Source organism: Convolutriloba macropyga, chromosome 4, assembly GCF_964194025.1.
Source record: "Convolutriloba macropyga chromosome 4, txConMacr16.3, whole genome shotgun sequence".
NCBI lineage: Eukaryota > Metazoa > Xenacoelomorpha > Acoela > Convolutidae > Convolutriloba > Convolutriloba macropyga.
In genome coordinates, this window is record NC_134471.1 from 72,858,013 (window position 1) to 72,880,597 (window position 22,585).

Genomic DNA, 22,585 nt, shown 5'->3' on the forward strand with positions numbered 1-22,585 from the left:
ACCGTTCCAACTAAAGTGCAGTGTAAAATTTGTTGCTCAAGGCCTGTCCTTTAACTCATTTTTTATAACTATTCAGAAGAATAGTTAAGTCAGAGTGGGTGGTGTAAAAATGGAACTACTAAGAAAAATAGGAAAACGTTAGCAAATACAGCAACAGTAATAAACTTGAAATTCGGAAGTTTTAAAATGAATTAGAGAAATATTTAATGGATAAGTAAGTTAGAACTTTGCAGGCGGTTTAATCAGCAAATATTAATTTTGATAGGTAATGGCAGTGCTGACTTTTCAAAAACTTTAAGGGAACTTATAAATCTTAGCTAAATTTAGAGGTTAAGTTATAAAAGGGTGTTGAAATTATTTTTACTATATGGGTTCTTGGGTCCTTTTTTACATGGATATACTTGAAATATTTATATATAAAAATCTAGTTTTTTGCCGTTTTAGGAGTCAATTCAGCTTTAAAAATCTGACAGGAATTAATTTTTACTATACAGAAAACTTCATATACGATAACTAAAAAGCGAAAACTAAAAATTTTATTTTAGAATAAAAACAATACATAGCATTAATCATATAATATTTATTATATACAAAGATATCTATCTGTTAAATTCTTTGACAAAGTGAAACCGTCAAATTCGACTCTCCTGAAAAAGGGATTTCAATATTTGAGGAAATTATAGGACAACGCAAGATTTGCCTCCTTTGCCCTTGCCTTTGCCTGTCTTTTTCTCGTCCGGGTAGAGGACAACTCGGATGGCCTCGTCAAATACCTCTTTAAGACCTGCTTGGGTCAGGGCTGAACATTCCAAGTATTTCTTACAGTTGCTGATCTTTTTGTGAGCACTTTCTCCTTCTGACGTTGAGATCTTTTCCAGCTCCTTAAATGCACAAATATTCCACAAAACGCTTGGGAGTATGACTTTAAATGTTTACCGTAATCATCAATGACCTTGTATGAAGACAGGAAAGTTGCATGATGGGCGACCCGGGAGCATAAAAAGTTGACAGGATCCTCAACGGGGGGACACTATGTATTAAGATTGGTTTTTCCTTCTAGGAGGACACTTAGCGCGGGACATTTATTGCAAATTTGCAGTAAATCTCCCCCTAGGAGAAAAATTTTTGCAAGCTCTTTCCTAATACATAGTGTCCCCGAGTTGAGGTTCCTGTCAGCTTTTTATAGAACTCATGAGTTATTTGGATAACAAGTGAGCAGCTTTCCAACCCAGTTGAGAGAAACAGCATATTCTCTAATATCATGTAAACATTCCTCTTGCGGATGATACGAGAATCCACTCGCAAGAGATGTCAAGAATGGTTTCGCAAAAACTCAAAAACTTTTTTTGTAAAATCCGTTAAAAACCGGAAAAACCGTAAAATCCGTGCCAGAAAACACGGTGCTAGAAAACAAATAAACAAAACAGTGCTTCAGCAGTTCTTGGTAAGACGAAGAGTTGAAGAATGAATGTATGCAATAATTTACCAGCAAACATTCGGAGACCTTTAGTGATGATTTAAAATGACTTTCAGGCAAAAACAGTCCTGATTATTGCATCGAATTGTTCAAAGAAGGATCTTTTTGTTGACCAATTATCTTCACAGACATTCACCAACCATAGGATTCTATGTAAAAGACAAAGTGCGGTAGATCTGTGATTATATTAAAAACTATTTTATCTTGAAAAAAAGCAGGTCTTTTTGATGATTCTTCAGGCAATTCGGGTAATGCTTTGTCTAATAAATAAAAGTCAACTTTTATGGGGAACCAAGAGTTTAAATAATGTCGTGTCCAGTGAAAATCAAAAACAGGATGTCCATATTTTTCCAATGATAAATGAACCATTTGATTTTTTTTCTACAACGGTTTTCTGTTTTGTGAGCCAAGAATTTTAACAAGAAAAAAAAGCAAAATTGATCCATATAAATTTTGTCTAAACTTGGAAGTTTTAGATTTGAGTCCATTTTATCAATGCAACGTGTTTGTCAAATAATTTTAGTGCAAATTTGAGAAACATTATGGAGTTGAAAATCAATCTCCCACATAAAAATGACGCAGAAAAGCAAATTTGTTCACAAAAAACCAAAAATTTTCCATTTCGGAAAAAGATAGAATTTTTACTTTGGGGGAAATGAATCTGAGCAAACACACAAATTCGTCATGTTGAAATAACGTGAAGTTAAAGGTAAGTTGCCGAGGAGAAAAATCCAAAATTTTTTGAAGAAAAACGAAAGGAATTTAAATGCTTTGGAAGTATTCTCTTTGCTCTGCAGAATATGGTCAGTTTAATTTTGAATTAAATTTTTGTACTAAAGAAGCTAAACGTTTATATTATATCTGCCCTGTAGGAGTTAATTGATAATTATGAAAGTGTTGACTTGTCAGTAAATTGCGGATGATAATTGTTGCGGATTACAACAACTCTGCAAGATAATCATTTTTCTGTAAAATCCGTTAAAAATACTAAAAAATAACCATCGTTATCAACTATTGTGCCAGAAACCACATAAACAAAACAGTGCTTCAGTAGTTCTTGGTAAGACGAAGAGTTCAAGATTGAATGTATACAATAATAAACAAGCAAACTTTCGGAGACCTTATGCGATGGATTAGAAAAAATTTCTAGCAAAAACAGTCTGGAGTATTGCATCGAATTATTCAAATCTTTTTTTGAGGAATTATCTTCAGAGACATTTAACAACCACAGGATTTTATATAACAGACAAAGTGTTGAAGATCTGTGAATAAATTAAAAACTTTTTTATCTTGAAAGAAGCAAGTCTTTTAGATGTTTTTTCAGGCAATTCGGTCAATGTTTTGTCTATTAGAAAGTCAGTTTTCATGGGGAACCAAGAATATAAACAATGGCGTCTCCTGTAAAAATCGAATACAGGATGTCCAGGTTTCTCCAATGACTAATGAAACATTTCATTTTCTTTCTACATCGGTTTTCTAAATAAAAATTGTTTTGAGAGCCGAGAACTTTAACAAGGAATAAAATCAGGTTCGATCCATATAAAATTTGTCTAAACTTGAAGATTTAAGATTTGAGTCCAACTTATCAATGCAAAGATAGAAATAGTTTGGGCAACGTGTTTGTCGAAAATACTTTAGAGAAAATTGAGGAGCAGTGCGGAGTTGAAAATCAATCTCCCTCGCAAAAATGACGCAGAGGAGCAAATTTGTTCACAAAAAACCAACAATTTTTCAATTCAGAAAAAGAGAGACGTTTTTACCTTGAGGGAAAATCAATCTGATCAAACACATAAAATCGTTGAGTTGAAAAAATTTAGCTTAATGGTAAGTTGTTGGGAAGAAGAATCCAGTAGTCAAATCTTTTTGAAGAAAAACGAAAGGAACTTGCATGCTTTGGAAGTAATTTCTTTGCTCAGCAGAAAACGTTCACTTTAAATTTGAATTAAATCTTTTAAAGAAGCCAAAATCTTTTTTACTAAAGAAGCCAAATGTTTATAATATATCTGCCCTGTAGATTTTATTCGATGCTTATGAAAGTATTGACTTGTCATTATAAAAAGGGAAGTTATCACACTATTCTTCTTTCTAATTTAGCAGTTAGTTTAATTTTGGTTCTCTAAATTGCGGATGATACAAGATTCGACTCTCAAGATACGTCAACAATAGTTTCACAATGACTCTGCAATGTAATAATTTTTTTCTGTAAAATCCGTTAAATATAATGAAATGTAACCATCCGTTATCAACTATTGTGCCAAAATTCTCATACACAAAAAACGGTGCTTAAGTAGTTCTTGGTAAGATGAAGAGTTGAAGAAGGAAACTATAGAATAGTTTATCAGCAAACGTTCGAAGAGCTTAAGTTATGGATTGAGAAAACCTTTCAGGCAAAAACTTTCCTGACTATTGCATCAAATTGTTCAAAGAAGGTTTTTTATTGACAAATTATCTTCACAGACATTCACTTACCACAGGATTCTATATGACAGACAAATTATTGTAGATCTGTGATTATATAAAAAACTATTTTGTCTTGAAAGAAGCAAATGACGCAGAGGAGCAAATTTGTTAACCAAACTCCAAAATATTTCCATTTCAGAAAAAGATATTTTTTACCTTGGGGGAAATCAATCTGAGCAAACACATAAATTCGTCAAGGTGAAACAAATTTTGTTTAATGGTAAATTAACGGGAAGAAAAATCTAATCGTAAAAATTTTTTGATGAAAAACGAAAGGAACACACTTTCTTTGGAAGTTATCTCTTTGCTCAGCAGAATACAGTCACTTCAATTTTGAATTAAAGCTTTGTAGTGAAGAAGCTAAATGTTTATATTATTTTTGCTGTAAACGCTAATCGATTGGTATGAAAGTATAGACTTGTCAATTTAAAAAAGGAAGTTATCACATTATTCTACTTTTTGTTTTAGCAGTCATTTTAGTTTTCGCTCTCTAAATTGCTTCAAATAAAAAGAGATAACGAAGTTTCGATTTAAAGACTTACTTCGTTTTATAGAAATTATGCAAATAAGGTTACAGATTAAAATTGGGGTGAAGTGGCTGATACTAAATTTTTGGAAAGTTTATGAGTGGCACGCCTCATTTTTCAAACCGATCCTATTATCTTCTCTATTCTACCAGCAGTGAGACTTGAGTTTCCTCAATTGAAATGAACAATCAGTTCTGTCCGAAAAATTAAGGGATATTAATTCGAGGCGTGAACTTAAATAGGGGCGTTAAAATCAAGGTTACAATGTTGACATAAAGTATAGGAACTAAGAAATCAAGCATCTGAAAAAAGGAAGTAAATACAAATGAAGTTAAAAATAGGAAATCGAATTGCAATTACGTCATGTTTAAGTGAATCTGCTTGAAGTCACTGAGAATTTCTGGCGTTTATCGAGAACCGCGAAGCAGTTCGAGATAATAAGTCAGAATTTCGAAGTGACTTCTGTAGAGTCACTTAACCATGCTTAAAACACAAAATGCGCACGTTTTAAATTGACGAAAGTCAGCGAAATTAAACCTCTGGCTAAGTAGCATCTTCTGGCACTGCAGACTTTCGGCATTTTAAAATGTGCACGTGAGTGTTTTAATATTCTCTTAAATCTTAATTGGTTTCGGATCCAAAAATATCCTCGATTAGTTAAGTGCTTATAGAGTTAAATAATAAGATAACTATTCGCTTAATTGCAGCTATTACTGGTATTTACAATGCTCGATTTTGTATCGAAAATTTTTAACAACTCTTTTGCATATGACTTTTTTTAAATTTTCAAATTTAAGTTGGAAAATGAAGAATTTCGTTTTCTAGTTTACTGCTATTTTCACTCCGTTTTTAGTCTAATCCTAAATGCACTGTCCTACGAACAGCCTTTAGTTACTAAAAGGATATTTTCTTCCACCCCCTCCCCCACCCCGCCCTAATCTATGGCCCTCAGTTACAAACTGTGATAGTATTATATAGCACGTTTTTTATGTAAAAAATATGTGTGTGTGGGTGGCGTAAAATGTAAACGCCCCCTAAATTCATCAAAAAGATTGGTAAGGAGAAAGGGGGAAAGAGGGAGGGGGAATTAGTTGTTCAAAAGAAGTGCGTCCCGACCTGCTCTCTCAAATCAAGTTTCGTTCCAACAAGAATTGAGGGGACACCAGGGCAGTAGTGCTGGACCTCTGGAACCCACTTTCCAAACACATTCTCAATTGTCGCCTTCCTTATTAGGGAAAAGCAGATGAGAAAGATGTCTGTGTTGGGATAGGACAAAGGACGCAGTCTGTCGTAGTCATCTTGACCTAAAATAAGAAATGTTGCATTCTAGATTTAAAATAGCTTTTGAAGGTAGAAGTAATTTTCAATCAGAGCAGTCACAAAAAAACAAAAATAGTTATAGGATTCGGAGACGAACGGGTTCATAGCCGAATCAGAAAAATATTTTAATCAAAGACAAATGCTTAAATTTTATTGGCCTAACCCTGTGAGTTGCGGGAGTGATTGAGATAAACCGCCTTTATATCGACATAAATTAATCAATCGACATAAATTCCTAGCGCTAGTAAGATATTCGGATTTAAATCTCATTTTACGGTATTTTACTCTACGCGCATTTGGTTCTACTAGCGTCCGCCAGCGAAAACTTTAATGACTTAAGAAGTTGTCAATTTCATTCTTAAAGTGTATCCATTCTTAAATAAAAACGCTCAATTTTCTTTCAATTGTTGTTTGAGTTGTTTAGAAGTGACTCATAAAAAATGGTAGACTGATCAATAAATGAGAAAAATATCTGGTAAAATTTTTTTACCACTTTTTTTTACTCAGTCTTCTTCGATCTGGCATATTTTATGAAGCATTTCTGAACAATTGGGGAAAAAATGATTGAAAAAATGCAAAGTAACTCGAAATAATCATATGTAAGTGAACATTTCATAAGAGATGGAGAGTGAGCAAAGTTTAAAACTCAAATTTAAAACAAGGAAATTAGAAAAACACAAACGACAATAATGAAGCAAATGAGTGCACAAAAGGAAAAATCACCAGAAATAAAAATAGCTAATTTTCCTTTCAGAACAATTAACTTTGCTTAACCTTAAGGAACGGAATGCTTGATTAGTCTTGTAGACTTTCCTATTTGAATAATAGAAGCAAAACTTTGAAAAAGGCCAGACACTCGATTGACCAATTATAAAGGCTGAAAAATGGTTTCTGTAAATCGTGCCGCAGTTTTGAATTGTTTGCCTACTTACATTCAACGTTAAAGAAACACGCTGAGGAGATTTTTTTGAGATGGTGTTCAAGAAATGCTAATTTTTTTCGATTCATAGCCGATGTTACAAATTTGAATCGATTAAGTGAAGATGATAAGGAAAAAAAAGATCAGCTCATTCCACCAAAAAACTTATAGTAAATGTAGTAGATGAGGGGTAAAAACAACATTAAAAAGCGATGGGCTTAGCAAAAATTAACGGGAAGGAAAACGGCAGGAGGAGCTGTCTTGAAGAGTGAACATGTAAAAATATGCAAATATAATTTTATAAAAACTTAAAAGCTCACTGCGAATCGAAGTTATCCTATAATACAATTTCGCCCAAGAAGATAATTTAATTCCAGAAAGGTAAACGAGAAGTGACTCCAGGCCAGCTCAGACCTTAAACAATCCTTTAATTATTTAACAAAATGCAAAAAGGTATTTTGTGACAGTAGTAATTTTATCTTAAAAACACAAAAAGCTCAAAAAGAAATGCCTTTCAAACACCGGGTCGAGCCTTTCAAAAACCGAGTTGATGAACAACTTTGGTTATTCATCAACCTTGGTTTTCAGACTTTTAGCTGAATCATTTTTTATATGATTAAAAAAAAGTTGGCAATAGTTACCTTTCTTGCTTTCGAGGAATAATAAAGTCAAGCTGACCTAAACTATTTAAAGTGATAACAACACAATCTAATTTGCTCAAATTTTCAATTCAAACCAGAACACATTTAGCAGTACAAAACACAAAGTGCTTTTTCCTAAAATTGATCGAGCCCATGAAAACTTAATTGGCAAAGAATTTTCATTTTACAGTTTTCAGGTTGTTCATGTGCTCTGAATGCATTAGAGCTCCTGTGGATTTTAGAGACCACCGAAGAGCAAAGAAAAACAGATCTTGAAAAAGTTCAACATTCAGAGAGCTGTTGCACGAAAACTCAAGACAAATATGTTGTTCCGGACAAATTATGTTTCGTCTGACCATCTGAACAACCGGGCCGCTCAATGATTCATCCGCAGAAAAATATATCGTCTATTTAGACGATTCAGCTCTAGCAAGATTATTTTCGTAATTTGATCATTGTCAAAAATTCAGGATCTCTTCAAGTAAACAAAGAAGAAAGCTAATAATAGCATAAATTTGAAGATTTTCAATGAGACTTAAATTTTTTTCCAGTTTTTTTTCGAAATTGTTCAAAATGAACTATTAACTGTGATCAACAGTCTAAAAGTTTCCAAACCTTTCCAAGTGCTTTGGAATGATATGATAGTTTTAATCAGTAAATTGTGGCGATATTAAACGGAGCTTTCACAAATGGGGTAGAAACTTGAAGCGTAAAGTTTTTTTGTGCTTATAGCTGCTCTGTCACTTCTGTGCATTTCATTCTCTTTCTATCTACTGGAGTTTTGTCAAGTATATTTCAATTCAGAAAAATTTTATCTGGTGGTTGTTGTGGTTTTAGATATTTGAAAAGAAATGATCATTACACGACTTGCGGGGAAATTGGGAAGACGCTGCAAAATTTGTACGACGTGAATTACCGCTATTTCGCTTATTTTTTCACAAGTGTAAGACGCCAACAGAAAAATTGTCTTTAGTCTGACTGGACAATTGTAGTTTTTGCAAGCTTTCAAAATCTATCAACATTTTCTTTTGGTTTTGGAAAAAAGAAGATTTTTTTTCGGAATTTTCAAAGGGCATAGATTATTTCCAATCAGCCGCTATTGTAATCAACTGATAATGCAGTTCGCCCATTTCAAACAGATCTAGAAAAGTTTTTGAACGCTAACAAAACTTTAAGGCTTTCACTGTGTCGCTCAATTCCAAAATGGTTCACTTCGTCTATTACGTTTGAGGTATTTGAAAACAATGGGGAATTTTAACATAACAAAACTAAAACCACGTCGTACTGAGTATATATACTCAGCATGGTTGCTGTTTTATGCACACATTTATTAAGATCAGGAAAATAAGCGAGTGCGAAAAACGGTGACACGCTCAAACGCTGGTTTATACGTCGGTATTCTTCGCATTATAAGTGCGCGTAAAATGGTGACCATTTATTGATTCTAAACCTTTGATCTCATCGCCGACTCTAATCTGTATCTTTGATTTTTGAGGGATTAGTCGCCAATTTACGCATTGCTACTGTCTCTAAAATTCGCGTCAAGGATTCAGCAATTTTTGTTTCGATGTATTTACTTTTTGTCTACAATGTTCGCTTTGTCAGTGCTTTCAGCAAATGTGGTTTTCAAAACGTAATGAAGCAATTCTGACTGTTACCCCTACCTGCTGTGTCCCACAGACTCAGGCTTACAGGACTTCCATGAACATTAACTTGGGCATGATAAGTGTCAAAAATTGTGGGAACGTATTCTCCGGGAAACTTGTTCTCAGCGTAACTAATCAACATGGAAGTCTTCCCCACCTCACCATCACCAATAATAACACACTTCACTTTTTGAGCCATTGATACAACAATAAACAAGATGGACAACAAACAATTTTAAATTAAATATGAACAAGTTATGAACAAGTTACGAACGCGTAATTTTTCGTAGTAGCTGAGCAGAAACTGTGTTGAGTAAAAGTTAAAAGTTCAATTATTTTAATGTCCGGTAAATTCTGTCAAAAACGACAAAAATATTCTACTGCTTAATTTTACTGCTTTTACAATGAGAGTATAAAAATTACTGAAAACTTTCTCTATGGAGCGTCAAACAAAAAGCCTCTAATTTTAGATGTAGTTATGACAAAACTATAATTTTAGAAAGTTCTTATATAAAGTAACTTTTACAATAAGTCGCACAGAAACCTCAGTTTTAGTTTGTTCATTGGCTGACCAGATTAATAATCAGCTAAAATAGATATTAGCTTTGAATAATACTTTCTATTAGATGGTACTTATCAGCCCAGTTTTATGCACATAGATAGATTCAGAATTGACCGTAGTGTAACAAGAGCATCAGAGCGTCAGTTACTGTTATTGCATCATTGATGGCAACAGAATAATACAAAAGCATGCTAAAGGCGACTTCTTAAATCCCAGAAACGATGAATGTTCATTTCTGTGGTTTTCGAGGTTTACTTACAAAAAGCTCAGTTCTAATTCATTTGCCTCACAAAAAGTTCTACGAGAATACCCTTTAGCAAGTCTTGGTCGAGATCGGAAGCTACTATTACAGGAATCTTGCAAGATTTGGACGTTGATCTTGCAAGAACTAGCAAGAAACTATTGCAAAATTATGCATAATATCCTGCATCAAGCACCATTGAACCTTTGATTTCAAACTGGGTCATAAATGATTCCAAATAAATCATAATAGGTCATATTTGGTTTATTTGATTTCTTAGTAGACATACAAATATTCTATATTATTTCCTGGAAACCATAAAGGAATCAAACGAAAATTTTGAAAGCTGAAAAACCGTATTAACTTTCGGTAGAAAGCGCAAAAAATTGAGTCTTTTGAGTAAGCTCGAACAGTAGATTTGGGTTGCATAAGGATTTGGAAAATGATTCCGATATTGCATAGAAATAAAATTTTTTTATGTTTTTTTATCGTGCATGAACGTTTATGGGAATAAACTATCTTCGGTGAACATCAATACTAGACTTACTTAATCCTATAATTATTGCATTTCACAAACTTTTTCTAAACTAATTGAAATTTGGATGTTTCAGAAAAACATTAATTCAATCTCAAAGAACCTTATAATCTTTTGAACTATTTGACAACTTTATGTGCAAAATTTGGATGTGCTGACGAGAGTAATATGGTTCAAAAAATTCCAAATAAAATTTTGAAAGTCTATTAGAACTTCATTCAAAAGATTTTATTCGACAAGAACGTTTGACTTAAAGTAACCACTGGCTTTTTGAGTATCATTGGCAAACACCCAACCAGCATTTTAAGAACAATGGATCTTCAAAGTATCACAATATCACCAATGATTGAATTGAGTTTTGGTTTTTTGATATTTTTTGAATGCTTAGTTCAAATAATTAATTGAAGAAATATTAAAAAAGGTTACCATTACAGAAACAAAAATATTTTGGTTAAAAAAAACGGTTTTTTCTAAAACACAAACATCATTTTCGGAGTGCTGAGAACAATTAACTGAACATCAGCCCTACGGACGAGAACTAAACAAAAAATAATTTGTAAAAAGTGAAAAGGGGAGTTTTAAGGAACTCGCGAGCCTAGAGCAATCTTGAATAAAAACCACAGCATTCTGAGATGCATTAACGTAAAGTCAGTATTCAGCTATCAAAAATGTAATAGCAAGTCGGGAGACTTTCCATTAGGCAAAAACTAAACGCGGGCGCTCATTTTTGAAGACTAAATAAACCTTTCTTTGATTGAAAAACGTATTTTGGAAAAGTGGGCAGCAGCACTTGTTTTGGCTGCCAGCTTAGTCTATAGATTGTTACAGATGATCAAAAATTAATTTTGAATTAACGAAACCTACAGCTGAATTTAGAAGTGCAGTGGTGAAATCAACAAAGGTTTTTTGAAAAACGCATGTTTGGTTTTCCTATGATCTTTTTTTCAATCTGATGCAAAGAAGTTGCTACCAAGTAATTATGTGTGAGCTTTTCCTGACAAATACTGAAACCGATTCCCCACTAAATAAGACTCTAACAATAGCGCACCTCTGGTCCTGTAAATATTGAAAAGTGTAATTCTGGAAAGCGTTTTCTCTAGCTTCAGCTAAAATTTCCATATATAGGTGACGGACTTTATACAATTCTCATTAAAATATTTTGAAACTCAATGGTAGGTTTTAAAAACTTTAACTAATTTAAAGTTCAAATAAGACAACGAGCTTCTGTAATTTCTCATCACAAAACGAGATGTAAAGACAAAAATCACCTGATATTAAAATTTATGAAATAAAAATCATGTAAATTTTACGGGCATTAGATTACTTGGGGTATCCTTGCAATTTCGGGTTTATTAAAAAACGAGAAAACATTTGGTTTCATTTTATTGAACAGGCATGTCACAAATTGCTGTTCAAGGAAAACAATTGGTGAGTCCGTGTTTAAAAGAAAGTTTGGTTTTAGATTGTCAAATTCTCATTTAAAAGATCAAAAAACAAATAGTTATTTTTAATAGGGAAGCTGTTTTTATAAGAACATCAATTTTTTTCATAATTGAGTTTTAGTTTGCGTTTTGGAAAATTTTTCAGCAAAAAGTATTTTTTTGAACTCAAAAATTTAATTCAAGATTAAAAGATTTTACGAAAGTTATATCAGAACAAGGTGAAATAAAAGGTAATAGAGCGCCCGAACATAAAACGGAATGTAAATTTATTCTTGCTTTGATTTGTGTCTAATCATTGAACATCAATTTTTATTTTGGAAACGGTTATTACATTATCAGAAATTGCGGTGTTCGTTATTTCAATGCAGTTAAGTGTACTCTTTTTTTGCAGATCCTCATAAATGTGGTGTGGTATTTAAGAGACTGATATGATATTGTGAGATTTAATTGTAACTTGATTTGTTATTGGAAAAGGTTTTCCTGTTTCCATTGAGCTTCATTTATTTTCCAAATTCTTACAGTTATTTACTTTTTGCTCAAGTATTAAACCTACTTCTTTAATTTTATGAAAGATGAATGAGGTGTTTGAAGGAATTTTTACTCATCGTTTTAGTAAATAGTACTGATTTTATTGGGTACATGACAATTACCCAATGCCAAAATACCCAATGTGCCAAAATACCCAATGCAATTTTACCCAATTTATTCCCTTTGATCTTTTCGTTCATATAATCATTCTGATAGTTCCAACGTTAGAAAAAAATATTGATTAATTTTGGGTAAATTGTCACATTGGGTATTTCGGCATCGGTATTTTGTCCTCACACCATTTTTTTGCGCTAATCAACTGATGAAAGCGAGTATAACATCAAAAATTTTTTGCTCGACAATTTCAGTACAAACTGATTGTATTAAAACACTTTATTTTAACGAGTTTGAAATTTTAATAGTCGGTATTTATGCACGCCAAAAATTTTACTTTAATCTAATTATCGGATCAAAAATTCAACATATCAATTAAGATTTATAAACTTTTGAAAAATGTGCCTGCTAGCATATGATTCTTTATCTAATTTTTTTAATCTAGAAAACATGTTTTTCTTTGTTAATGTCATTTCTCATTGTCAAAATAATTTGACAAAACTGTTCTCAACAAAAAAAACGTTCTAACAGAAGCACTTTGATAGTTTCTTTTTTTATTTTTGAGCATAAAATTTTCTGCTTGTAAGTAATTTTTCTAATTCTGCTTTATAATCAGCATGATATTAAGGAACTAAGATGTCAAATAAATCATCAGCTTTTGATGGATGACAAAACTGACAATTCCATGAAATGTCGCAGGTCAAAAAATACCATTTTTACGTTTTAAAAGAGTAAAAAAATCAAAGCGGTAAAGAACTGTAGGTACTGACAGTTTTTCTCTACACATACCAGTCAAAACCCTCGTTTCTCACTTAAATCGAATATACCGGTCGAATCAAATATTGAAGTCTTGTACCGTTTTCCATAATAATGCGGGTCAAGTATTCCATGCTTTTTGCAGACAAAATTTTCACTAGGCGAGGGACCCTAGACACTAGGCGATTTTCACTATGCATAGGGTGTTTCTGTTCCGATATTTTTACTAACCTGCCGTATCCCACAGACCAAGTTGGACTTGCTGTCCATTGACATTAAGCAATGCCTGATAGTTGTCAAAAACAGTGGGGACATAGTCACTTGGAAACTTATTTGTCGTGTAACTAATCAACATGCAAGTTTTCCCGACCTCTCCATCGCCCACAATTACACACTTTACCGACTTTCGCCCATCGCCACCTACAGAATGGGACATTATTGTGCAATTTTGTTGTTATAACTAGGTAAGTTAAATAATTATAAGAGTCGATTATTGTAACACAAAACCAGATCAAACGATGATTATGCTGAGAAAGTTGTGTGCTGCTTTTTAGACAAGAAACGTAACTTAGTTCAAATAAAATAAATATAAATTTATGCTTTACGTATCTGTGCATACAACTTTGTTTAAAGCACCATAGTTTGGCCATAATAAAAAGTATAGTATATTTATTCATAAAATCATAATAATTTTGCGTGCGAAAGGTGAACAAACTTTACTTTGCATTAATAATTATTTGTCGATTGAAGAAAACATCGTCTGTATTTGATGACGCGAGAAAACTACAGAACAATTGTTTACTTTTAAGAGGAGTATTGAGTTCGTTTATTATAAAATATATAGTCTGCTGGTATGCTCTGTAAGAAACTGTTAAATATATTGATGGCTATATAAGGTATGAACAAATATTGGTAAAATGTCCGCGATGTTTGTTTAACGCAGTCCATATTCAAAAAGTTTTTCCTGTGTAATTTTCATCCAAAACTTCACCACAAAGCAGTAATTTGTGCAGCCACGGAGTAAATCAGAGTATTAACTTGACCAACTTTAAAGCAACTTTAAAGTTTTTAAGCCGAATTGATTTTTTTGCCTGACAGTTTGCATTGAAATCAGAAGTTGTTCTCTGTATGTTTACCCGAGAAGATAATCGAGGACACACCTAATAATTTGAATCAACAATTTTCAACCCCAGCTCAAGTAAGAGAAGCAAAATCTTTCCAACCCCCGCCTTTCCTTAAATTAAAGGTTTCTCAAAATGAGAAATATTTCGCAAATATTGCAGCAGACAGTTTGCAAAGAAAAACCATCAATTGCGTTGTACAACTGCAGAATAAAAATCTGAATTAAAAAAGTACCAGAAGTTTTTCCAAAGAAGTCTGTACTGCATTTTGATGTGAGTTGTTGTTGAAAGCTATCAAAAATTCTTTTTATCTGGTCCAATCAATTACCTAGCTAATCTATGTACAGCGATTATGAATGAAAATTTGATTCAGCTTATTTTTTGAAATGTTAAATCAAATTTATCAAAACTTTATAAAAGTAAAGCATAAAATCTTGGTCCAACTTGAAGAAAATAAGTATATGAGCAGGTGTTTCGCTTGAAAATGTATTTGTTCCGACCCCTCTTGAGGGGGGAGGAACTATATACTCAAATGGGTTTTTTCTGTTCAGTCAATTTTGGCCGATTGATATATTCATCGTAGAGAGTTGAGACTGGTATCCTTAGAAAGCTTGTCCAGCGTAGAATATGGAATTAAAAAGATTTTTCTGATTTTCGTTTTTTTCCGGGAGATATCGAGGTTTAAACTTTCGAGAAAATACAGTGAATTCCGTTGGTTTCATTCACATTTTTTCGGAATTTTTGACTAAAATTTCGCAATTTTGCTAAAATTAAAAAAAATTTTCAAGAAAATGTTGTTGATTTTATTTTCAAAGACAAAATACATTGTTGGCTTTTTTATTGATTTTTTTTCTCGCCGATTCCGGCTAAATATTTCGCAAAATTCAGACTTTATCATCAAAATCAGCAAAAAATAAGTTTCTTTACTCCACTCTGAATAAATTTGCAGGAAGTGCATATCCAAACACCACTAACACAATCTTTGTAGACTGAAAAGGGAGATATTTCTACTTCAACTTCCGTTGAGAGTGCTCTGTAATTAAACTTTTGCCGTTTTTTGCTAACTTTATTCGTTGATTATCAAAAACGCAGGATTTATTTTTCATTTTTTAACTAAGAAAATATCTATATCTATGACATTCGAAAATTTAAATATTCCTAATGTACAATCAACATTTGCAGAAGTAGTTTTATACCAAAATGGGACCAGTACAATCCAAAAATAATTCAGATTGTCATCAGTCGGCTTTATATATAAAAAATTCAATCTTTTTTTATTAATTAAAGAACAGAACATCTCAAATCAAAGCTCACTGGTGATAGGTCATATTGGCTTCCTAATCAGCTCTAATTTAACTTATCTAGTTGATTGCTTGAAAGCCTATGGTCGTTTTGACTTTTAAAGTATTTGATTTTAAAATAAAAATGGCTTATTGACCTTTGTCTCCATTTTTCTCTTAATTTAGTCAACTTGTAGCTTAGTGTCAGCAATCAAAGAGTGCTCCTTCTTTCTACAGAGTTCCAAATTGGTCTTTGTTGATTGCAATTTTATGCTTTAAGTTAGGGTGTTCTGGCTTTGATACTACTAGATTTCAAAAATTTTTTATTTTCAGGTATTTGCCCATTTTTCATGTTTTCTAGTTTTGTCAAGTTATCGCGTTATTGGCAGTTCATATATCACATTATTTGCGTTCAAAATAACAGACAACTGACAATACTTAAACTATTAAAGATATAGATTGTGGTTCTTTACCGCTTCGACAATACTTTCTCGAAGAATTTAATTGAATTTTGTAATTTTGTCTTTAACTGTCATTTTTACTGTGTCTTTTTAGTCGTATTTAATTTCCTGTACAATGACCCGATTTGATTGGATTTTAATGGAAGAGTAGATGAGCCGATTTTCTGATAATAGCAGATAGCTGAAGGCTTTCATGACTTTGAAAACAATTGTTTCCCAAAACAAAAAAAAACTTTAACCTCGCATTTTTGTTCCGTTTACTGTCTGTTTGTTACCTGATCTCGTTTATTAAAATTGAAGATGACATTATTCATGTCACGGGAAGTTGTCAAAAGGGATTGATGTCGCAAAATCTAATGTTTTTAACGAAGTCGTTATGACTTTACATGCTTCGACACGGGTTTTTCACAAAAAAAGTAAATTAATTTTTGATTTTTGTCATATTTGACGTCCTTTTTGTAGACGTAAGACATATACTGCATAATTGCAGGTCTCAAGGGCTTTCTTTGGAAGAATAAATGAACCTATTTATTTTATTCAATTTGTAATTAATGGCTTTCATGTATTGGAAATAAATTTTTTTCGAAAAAACAAGTGTTACCTAATCCTGCCTTTTTCTTTTTTGATCTAATTATTACCTAGTGTCATTAATGAGAGGCCACTTAAAATATTTCAAGAGAGAGTGTCAAAAGAGATTGGTGTCACAAAATCTAATGTTTTTAAAGAATTCGTTATCAGCTTACTGGCATCGACACGGGTGTTTAACAAAAAAAGTAAATTAATTTTTGATTCTTCTCATACTTGAAGTTCTTTTTGTAGACGTAAGACATGTTCCTGATAAATGCAGGTCTCAAGGGTTTCATTTGAATTAAAAAACGAACCTATTCATTTTTTTTCATTTTGTAATTAATGTTTTCCATGTCTTTGGAAACAAATTTTTTTAGAAAAAAACAAGTGTTACTCAATCTTGCCTTTTTTCTTTTTTGGTCTAGTTGTTACCTAGTTTCGTTAATGAGAAGCTACATCATACATTTCAATGGAAGGTGTCCAAAGCGATTGGTGTCACAAAATTTAATTTTTTTTAAAGAATTCGTTACGACTTTACTGGCTTCCACACTGGTTTTTCACAAAAAAAAAGAAAATGAATTTTTGATTTTTGTCATATTTGGGTTTCTTTTGTAGACGTAGGACATATTCTGGATAATTGAAGGTCTCCCAAGGCTTCCTTTAGAAGAATTGGCGAACCTATTCAAATTTTTCATTTTGTAATTACTGGCTTTCATGTCTTTGGAAATAAATTTTTTTGAAAAAAAATTAAGTAACAGATAATTTTGCATTTTCTCTTTTTTGTGTAATTGTTATCTAGTTTCATTAAAGAGCGGTCAGATAACACATTATCGGTGTTCGACGAAGGTGTAATCGAACAAATTTTGAGGGCCAAAGTAAGGCTTTACGTCTTCGAAATCATTTTCTGGCAAGTTTTAATTGATTTTTTGTTTGTTGTCTATTTGTTGTTCCTTTTATAACTTAAAAAACTTTGAATACATTGAATACCGAAATTTCTGAACTACATTATATAGAAACATTGGTATCTGTAAACCTATGGGATATAATTGATTCCTAACGGTTTTCCTGACTTTGAAATTAAATGTTTTTTTTAAAATTTCAGCGATTTTTCTAAAGAACGAAGTTTCTGTTCTTTTTGTCTAATTGTTACCAAGCCTTATTATGAACTGGTGGACAACCATTTTTTTTCTAATGAGTTACAAGTTATTTTGTTTATATTCAGTTATATCTGACGCTATTTTGACTTGGTTTCTAAGTTTTGTTTTTTAAAACGGACATAAATTTTTTGATGTAATTAATGTTTGTTGTTGTTGTTTGATTTTGCCGTTCGTCTTCGCTCGCTTCTTTAAAATCGGCATATCTCAAAACCTATGCATGCTTTTTAACTCCACTGAGTTATTTGCTTTGGAGGTTATCTTTTCATTCATACACCTGTTTTTTTTTTGAAAAATACTTGAATTTTTGTGTTTTTCTATCTGTTCCTCATTTGTTACACGATTATGCCAAAATTGTGGATGAGCGGGGTCTGAACCTTATGTGAGATCGCACATTACCGAGCCTCCTTGTTGTTTAAAGAATAAATAAAAAATTAAAGATAATTGTAATAACAGCTTAACAAAAAATATTTCCCAAGGAATCTCTCAAGTTAAAATAGAAAAAAACACGTCTAAGAAACATTCTTTTTACACTTGCGCTCCAAAAATTTTCCAATCTAACAAAATTCAGTCAATATAGACCAAAACCTCCCGATTAAAACGAGAATAAAACTTATTTTCGGAGTATGTCAAAGCTGAGTCTAAAATTTCCACGTGCATGAATTCAGACTTCTTTCCAGAGAAAAATGATGTCATCCGAGATTGAGGTCTTCGTACAACATTACTTAAAAAAATACCGATCCAGATCATTTTTGCTTATGAGGTACCCAGGCAAACCGAAATCACCTATGATCTATTTTTCGACTTGTTCAAAGCTTCGGTGCGTTAATGTGCTTGTTCAAAAGTCTTATGAAAAGACCCCTTCAGACCAAAACGTGATATGATCCAGACCATGCCTCGTTCAAATTTTATCTTTTCAGAACATGTCTCGTGCGTCTATGGGGCAGACTTTGGCTCGAACGTACGTACTTATTGTGATTATGTTGTACGTTAGAAAATTTCTATGCAGTTTAGATTGGATTCTAAAACTATACTTAATTCAGCTTCTAGACTGGAAGCTAATAAGCTTAATACCGGTATCAGCTAGCAAAAAGTCTATACTATCTTTTCGCTATCTTGCGTAATTCATTCCATGAACGGATTTAAAAATCATTCAGTTGAAACAGTGAAGGAGCTAAGTCAGGAGTCAAACGTGAAAGTCACGACTTATGTAAAATGGAAAACGTCATCAAAAGGTAAAGCGAATTAAAAAAGAACATAACAGGACAAGTCAATTTTGAAGTACAATTCAAAGAATTTTCATTGTCTAAACAAAAACTAAACCTAGAACGGAGCATGAGTGAATTACGAAAATTATTTCACAAAAAATCAGATCAAAAAATTTTTAAAAAAATTGAAAATCAATGTCAAAATACTGCATAAGAAAAAAACCACTAATGGGAAATGGAAACTTGGTTCAAACAACAAAACTAGGCCTCGAATGAACAATGAGTGTATTAGGAAAACCATTTGGAAAAAAATTCGATCTTAAAAATTGGAAAAAATAGTAAAAAGCAAAGTGAAATTGCCGCAAGTGATTAAAAAACCATTAACGAGAAAACAAATATTTGTTCAAACACCGTTTTCTCACTCTATTTCCAAATCAGAGCGAACAAAATTCAAGCCGCAAAACCACTCGGTTTTTCGCTCCACTTCCTGTTTCAGCGTGACCAGAATCACTACTCCAATTCGACTTCAGAAATCATAAAAATGTGTGAACAGATCTCAAAAAAAAAGACAGCGCCCCAATACAATTCAAATTCTTTGATTTGTAAAAAAAAATACGAGCGCAAGAATAGCCGGCTGAGAAGATGAGGGCGGCTATTAATAAACAGAAAATCAATGTCAAAATGTCAATGTCAAAGTTTTTAAAAAGACAGCGCTGCAATACAATTCTGATTCTTTGAAAAAACAAAAGACGGATGTCCACCAAACCATCAGAAAAGTAAAAACAAAAAAATCAAATCTGTTAAAGTATGATAAATATCTGATTAAATTTTGTTATAAATTGAGATCCCGAAATAACTCTCTGCCAAATTACTTCATCAACACAGCTAGTACTCACTATAACCACCTATGTGAACTTTCTAGGAATAATTGAGGCCAAACTATGAAAAGCTCTTAAACACAACTTGCACTAAAAAAACAGGAAAAAGTTTATAAATGTTTTAAAATTACAAAAAGTACAATTCCAAAAAGTTCTTTTCGGCCAATAGGATATCCAGATGCTAGCAAAACAATACGCAAGTCCTAATTAACTTGTCTAAAAGACAAAAAGTAACGAATAACTCCAAAAAAGTTAAGAAAAATAGTTGCAAATTTCGACATTTCTTGTCATATTTCTGAACAAAAACTGATTCACGTCTACAAAACTGTAACCAATTGTCATCTAAAAACTGCTCAAGTAGAAGGGTTCTTTTCAATAACCATTTGAGCCAGTAAAACAAAACAATCGTCATAAAAACGCAAAAGTTAGCCCAAAAATGAGAAAAACACATGAAAACCCCCGAATTGGCACAAAATTCGTATGAATTTCCAGAAACCTTAAAACCCACTCGAAAGCAACCACCCAGAAACAACTCGATGAAGAAAACTGCCCATACTTTTGACCAATTAACTAGAGCAAATATTTTGAACCCCGAACCTCCACAAATGCCATTAAAACTCTCCAGAAGAACAGAAACGGCATTCAAAGACCAACAACAAATTGAACAAAACTAGAAAAACTTAACGACTTTTTTATAGTACAAGGAAACACACAGCCAACTAAAGATTTTTCGCAATTAGGGCAAAGAAAAGCTCGCAAAACAACGGGAAAGTCATAATAGGCTGAAAAATTTGTCTAAGATTAAAAAAAGAAAAACTGCAAAACAAATAAAAATTGTTTGAAACTTCAGTTTTTCTGTCAATTTTCCTCAGAAAAAACTGATTTATACCAAGAAAAATTTAGAAAATTGGTATCTGGATATTTTTTAAGTAACAAGCTTCTATTCAAATCCCACTTAGAGCATTAAAACAAAAAAACAGGCAAGAAATCATTAAATTTCATCTCAAAATCAGCAAAACTGATCAAAAATCTCCAAATTAGCATTAAACTTAAATTAACTACTTGAAACCTTCAATTCTTATCAAAACGAGCCTAAACTAATACAATATCATAATCAAACCTCATAACCATCAAAAGTTGCAAAAAAAACTGCTTTTAAAAGCCGCACGTGGACAAAATTTCGCTCGCTTAGAGAAAATTTTTTCACACATCAAATTCTCTATCTCTCAAAAACAGCGGTATGAACAAGAACCACTCTATTTTCGCTCCGCTCTTCACTTTTAACCAGCACCAAAATCACTCCAAATTTTTTCACGCGTTTCATTTTCCGCTTCAAAAATTACTTCAAAAAATTGATTAAAAACAAAGCCGGAAGCACTCCGGAAACGACTCGAAGTGGATATCCGTTTAAACGCCATCCAACTACTCATCAGACCAAACGTGCCTCCACTACTTTATGATTATCTTGAAACAAAACCATAAAACAATGAAGTAAAAACAAATCAAATCCGTTAAAATATGATAATCTGAAAAATTTTTATAAATTGAGATCCCGAAATAACTATCTCTGCCAAAATTACTTCATCAGCAAAACAACTACTACTTTCTGAAACCACCTATCGGATTTTTTTTTTCGAACAAATACTTGAGGCCAAATTAAGAAAAAAGCTCTTAAAATTAACTTGCTCTAAAAACTGGAAAAAAGTTAAAATTTATTTATTAAAAAAGCATAAAATTCCAAAGAAAAATTCTTTTCAGCCAATAGGGTATCCAGATGCTCGCAAAACAACAAGCAAGTCATAATAGGCTAAGAAACTTGTCTAAAAAACAAAAAAAACGAAAAACTGCAAAAAAATTAAGATTTCCGATTTTCGCCATTTTTTGTAATATTTCTCAACAAAAAGTTGATTCATAACCACATAACTGTAACCAATTGTTATCTAAATTCTGTTCAAGTAGAAGGGGTCTTTTCAATACCCATTTGTGCCAGTAAAACAAAATAATCGTCGAAAATCGCAAAAATTAGCCCAAAAAGCAGTAAAATACATGAAAAACCTCCGAATTAGCATGAAATTCATACGAATTTCCAGAAACCTTCAAACCACTACCAAAACCAGCCTAAAATTGAAATAAAATCATAACTAAACCTCTTAACGAAAAAAACGAAAAACTGCTTTAAAATGCCGCATGTGAACAGAAAATTTCGCTCGCTTAGAATTTTTTTCACACCTCAATTTCTCGCTCTCCAGAAAACAGCGATATGAACGAAGAAACCAATCTCTTTCCGCTCTATTCTTCATTTTGTTCAGCAACAAAATCACTCCAAATTTTTTCCCGTGTTCCATTTCCCGCTTCAAAATTCACTACAATAAAATTGATTTAAAAGAATTCTCCAATACTCCTCTTCGATTCGTAAAAATAGGACTTCTCCGATAGTCCTCTTCGATGCATAACAAGACAGCGCCCCAATGCAATTCAAATTCTTTGAATTGTAAAAATGAGAGCGCCTAAATAATAGCCGTTTGAGAAGCTGACAGCGGCTATTAAAAACTAATTCGATTAAATTAAAATATGGGCACGTAATTGAAGGACACCTGAATTAAGCTGAATTTGACTTAAACCCCAGGAATCCCAGATCGAGGTTTTAGTTTGTCCTCTTTTATAGCGATTTTTGAAAGCACACATCATTTGGCAGTAAAAGTAAGAGGCAAATTTTCCCATCCTGTTTTGTTTGTTAATCCTATAACA

At 32.4% G+C, this 22,585-nt stretch overlaps 1 protein-coding gene across 2 annotated transcripts; it reads right to left on the minus strand.

The window, feature by feature from the left end:
- Window positions 1-520: 520 nt before the first annotated feature.
- On the minus strand, window positions 521-13,753 carry LOC142337885 (rho-related protein rac1B-like). Of its 2 annotated transcripts, none has more exons than XM_075387497.1 (3): window positions 13,400-13,753; window positions 5,581-5,768; window positions 521-881 (listed from the first exon to the last, which is right to left on the minus strand). In XM_075387497.1, exons 1-3 carry the CDS (start codon window positions 13,602-13,604, stop codon window positions 678-680), a joined length of 597 nt encoding a protein of 198 aa, XP_075243612.1. In that variant the 5' UTR covers window positions 13,605-13,753; the 3' UTR covers window positions 521-677. The 2 variants fall into 2 exon arrangements, with proteins under 2 accessions (XP_075243612.1, XP_075243613.1); XM_075387498.1 differs by lacking the exon at window positions 13,400-13,753 and adding an exon at window positions 9,009-9,555.
- Between the last annotated feature and the right edge of the window lie 8,832 nt (window positions 13,754-22,585).

What these genes read in the sequence shown, in the direction of transcription:
- LOC142337885 (XM_075387497.1), bottom strand. Translation starts at nt 13,604, where the DNA reads ATGTCCCATTCTGTAGGTGGCGATGGGCGAAAGTCGGTAAAGTGTGTA. An exon ending in TGGTCTGTGGGATACGGCAG is followed by an intron (nt 5,769 to 13,399) that starts GTTAGTAAAAAT and finishes TTCTTATTTTAG; the next exon opens with GTCAAGATGACTACGACAGA. An exon ending in AACTTGATTTGAGAGAGCAG is followed by an intron (nt 882 to 5,580) that starts GTCGGGACGCAC and finishes TGTGCATTTAAG; the next exon opens with GAGCTGGAAAAGATCTCAAC.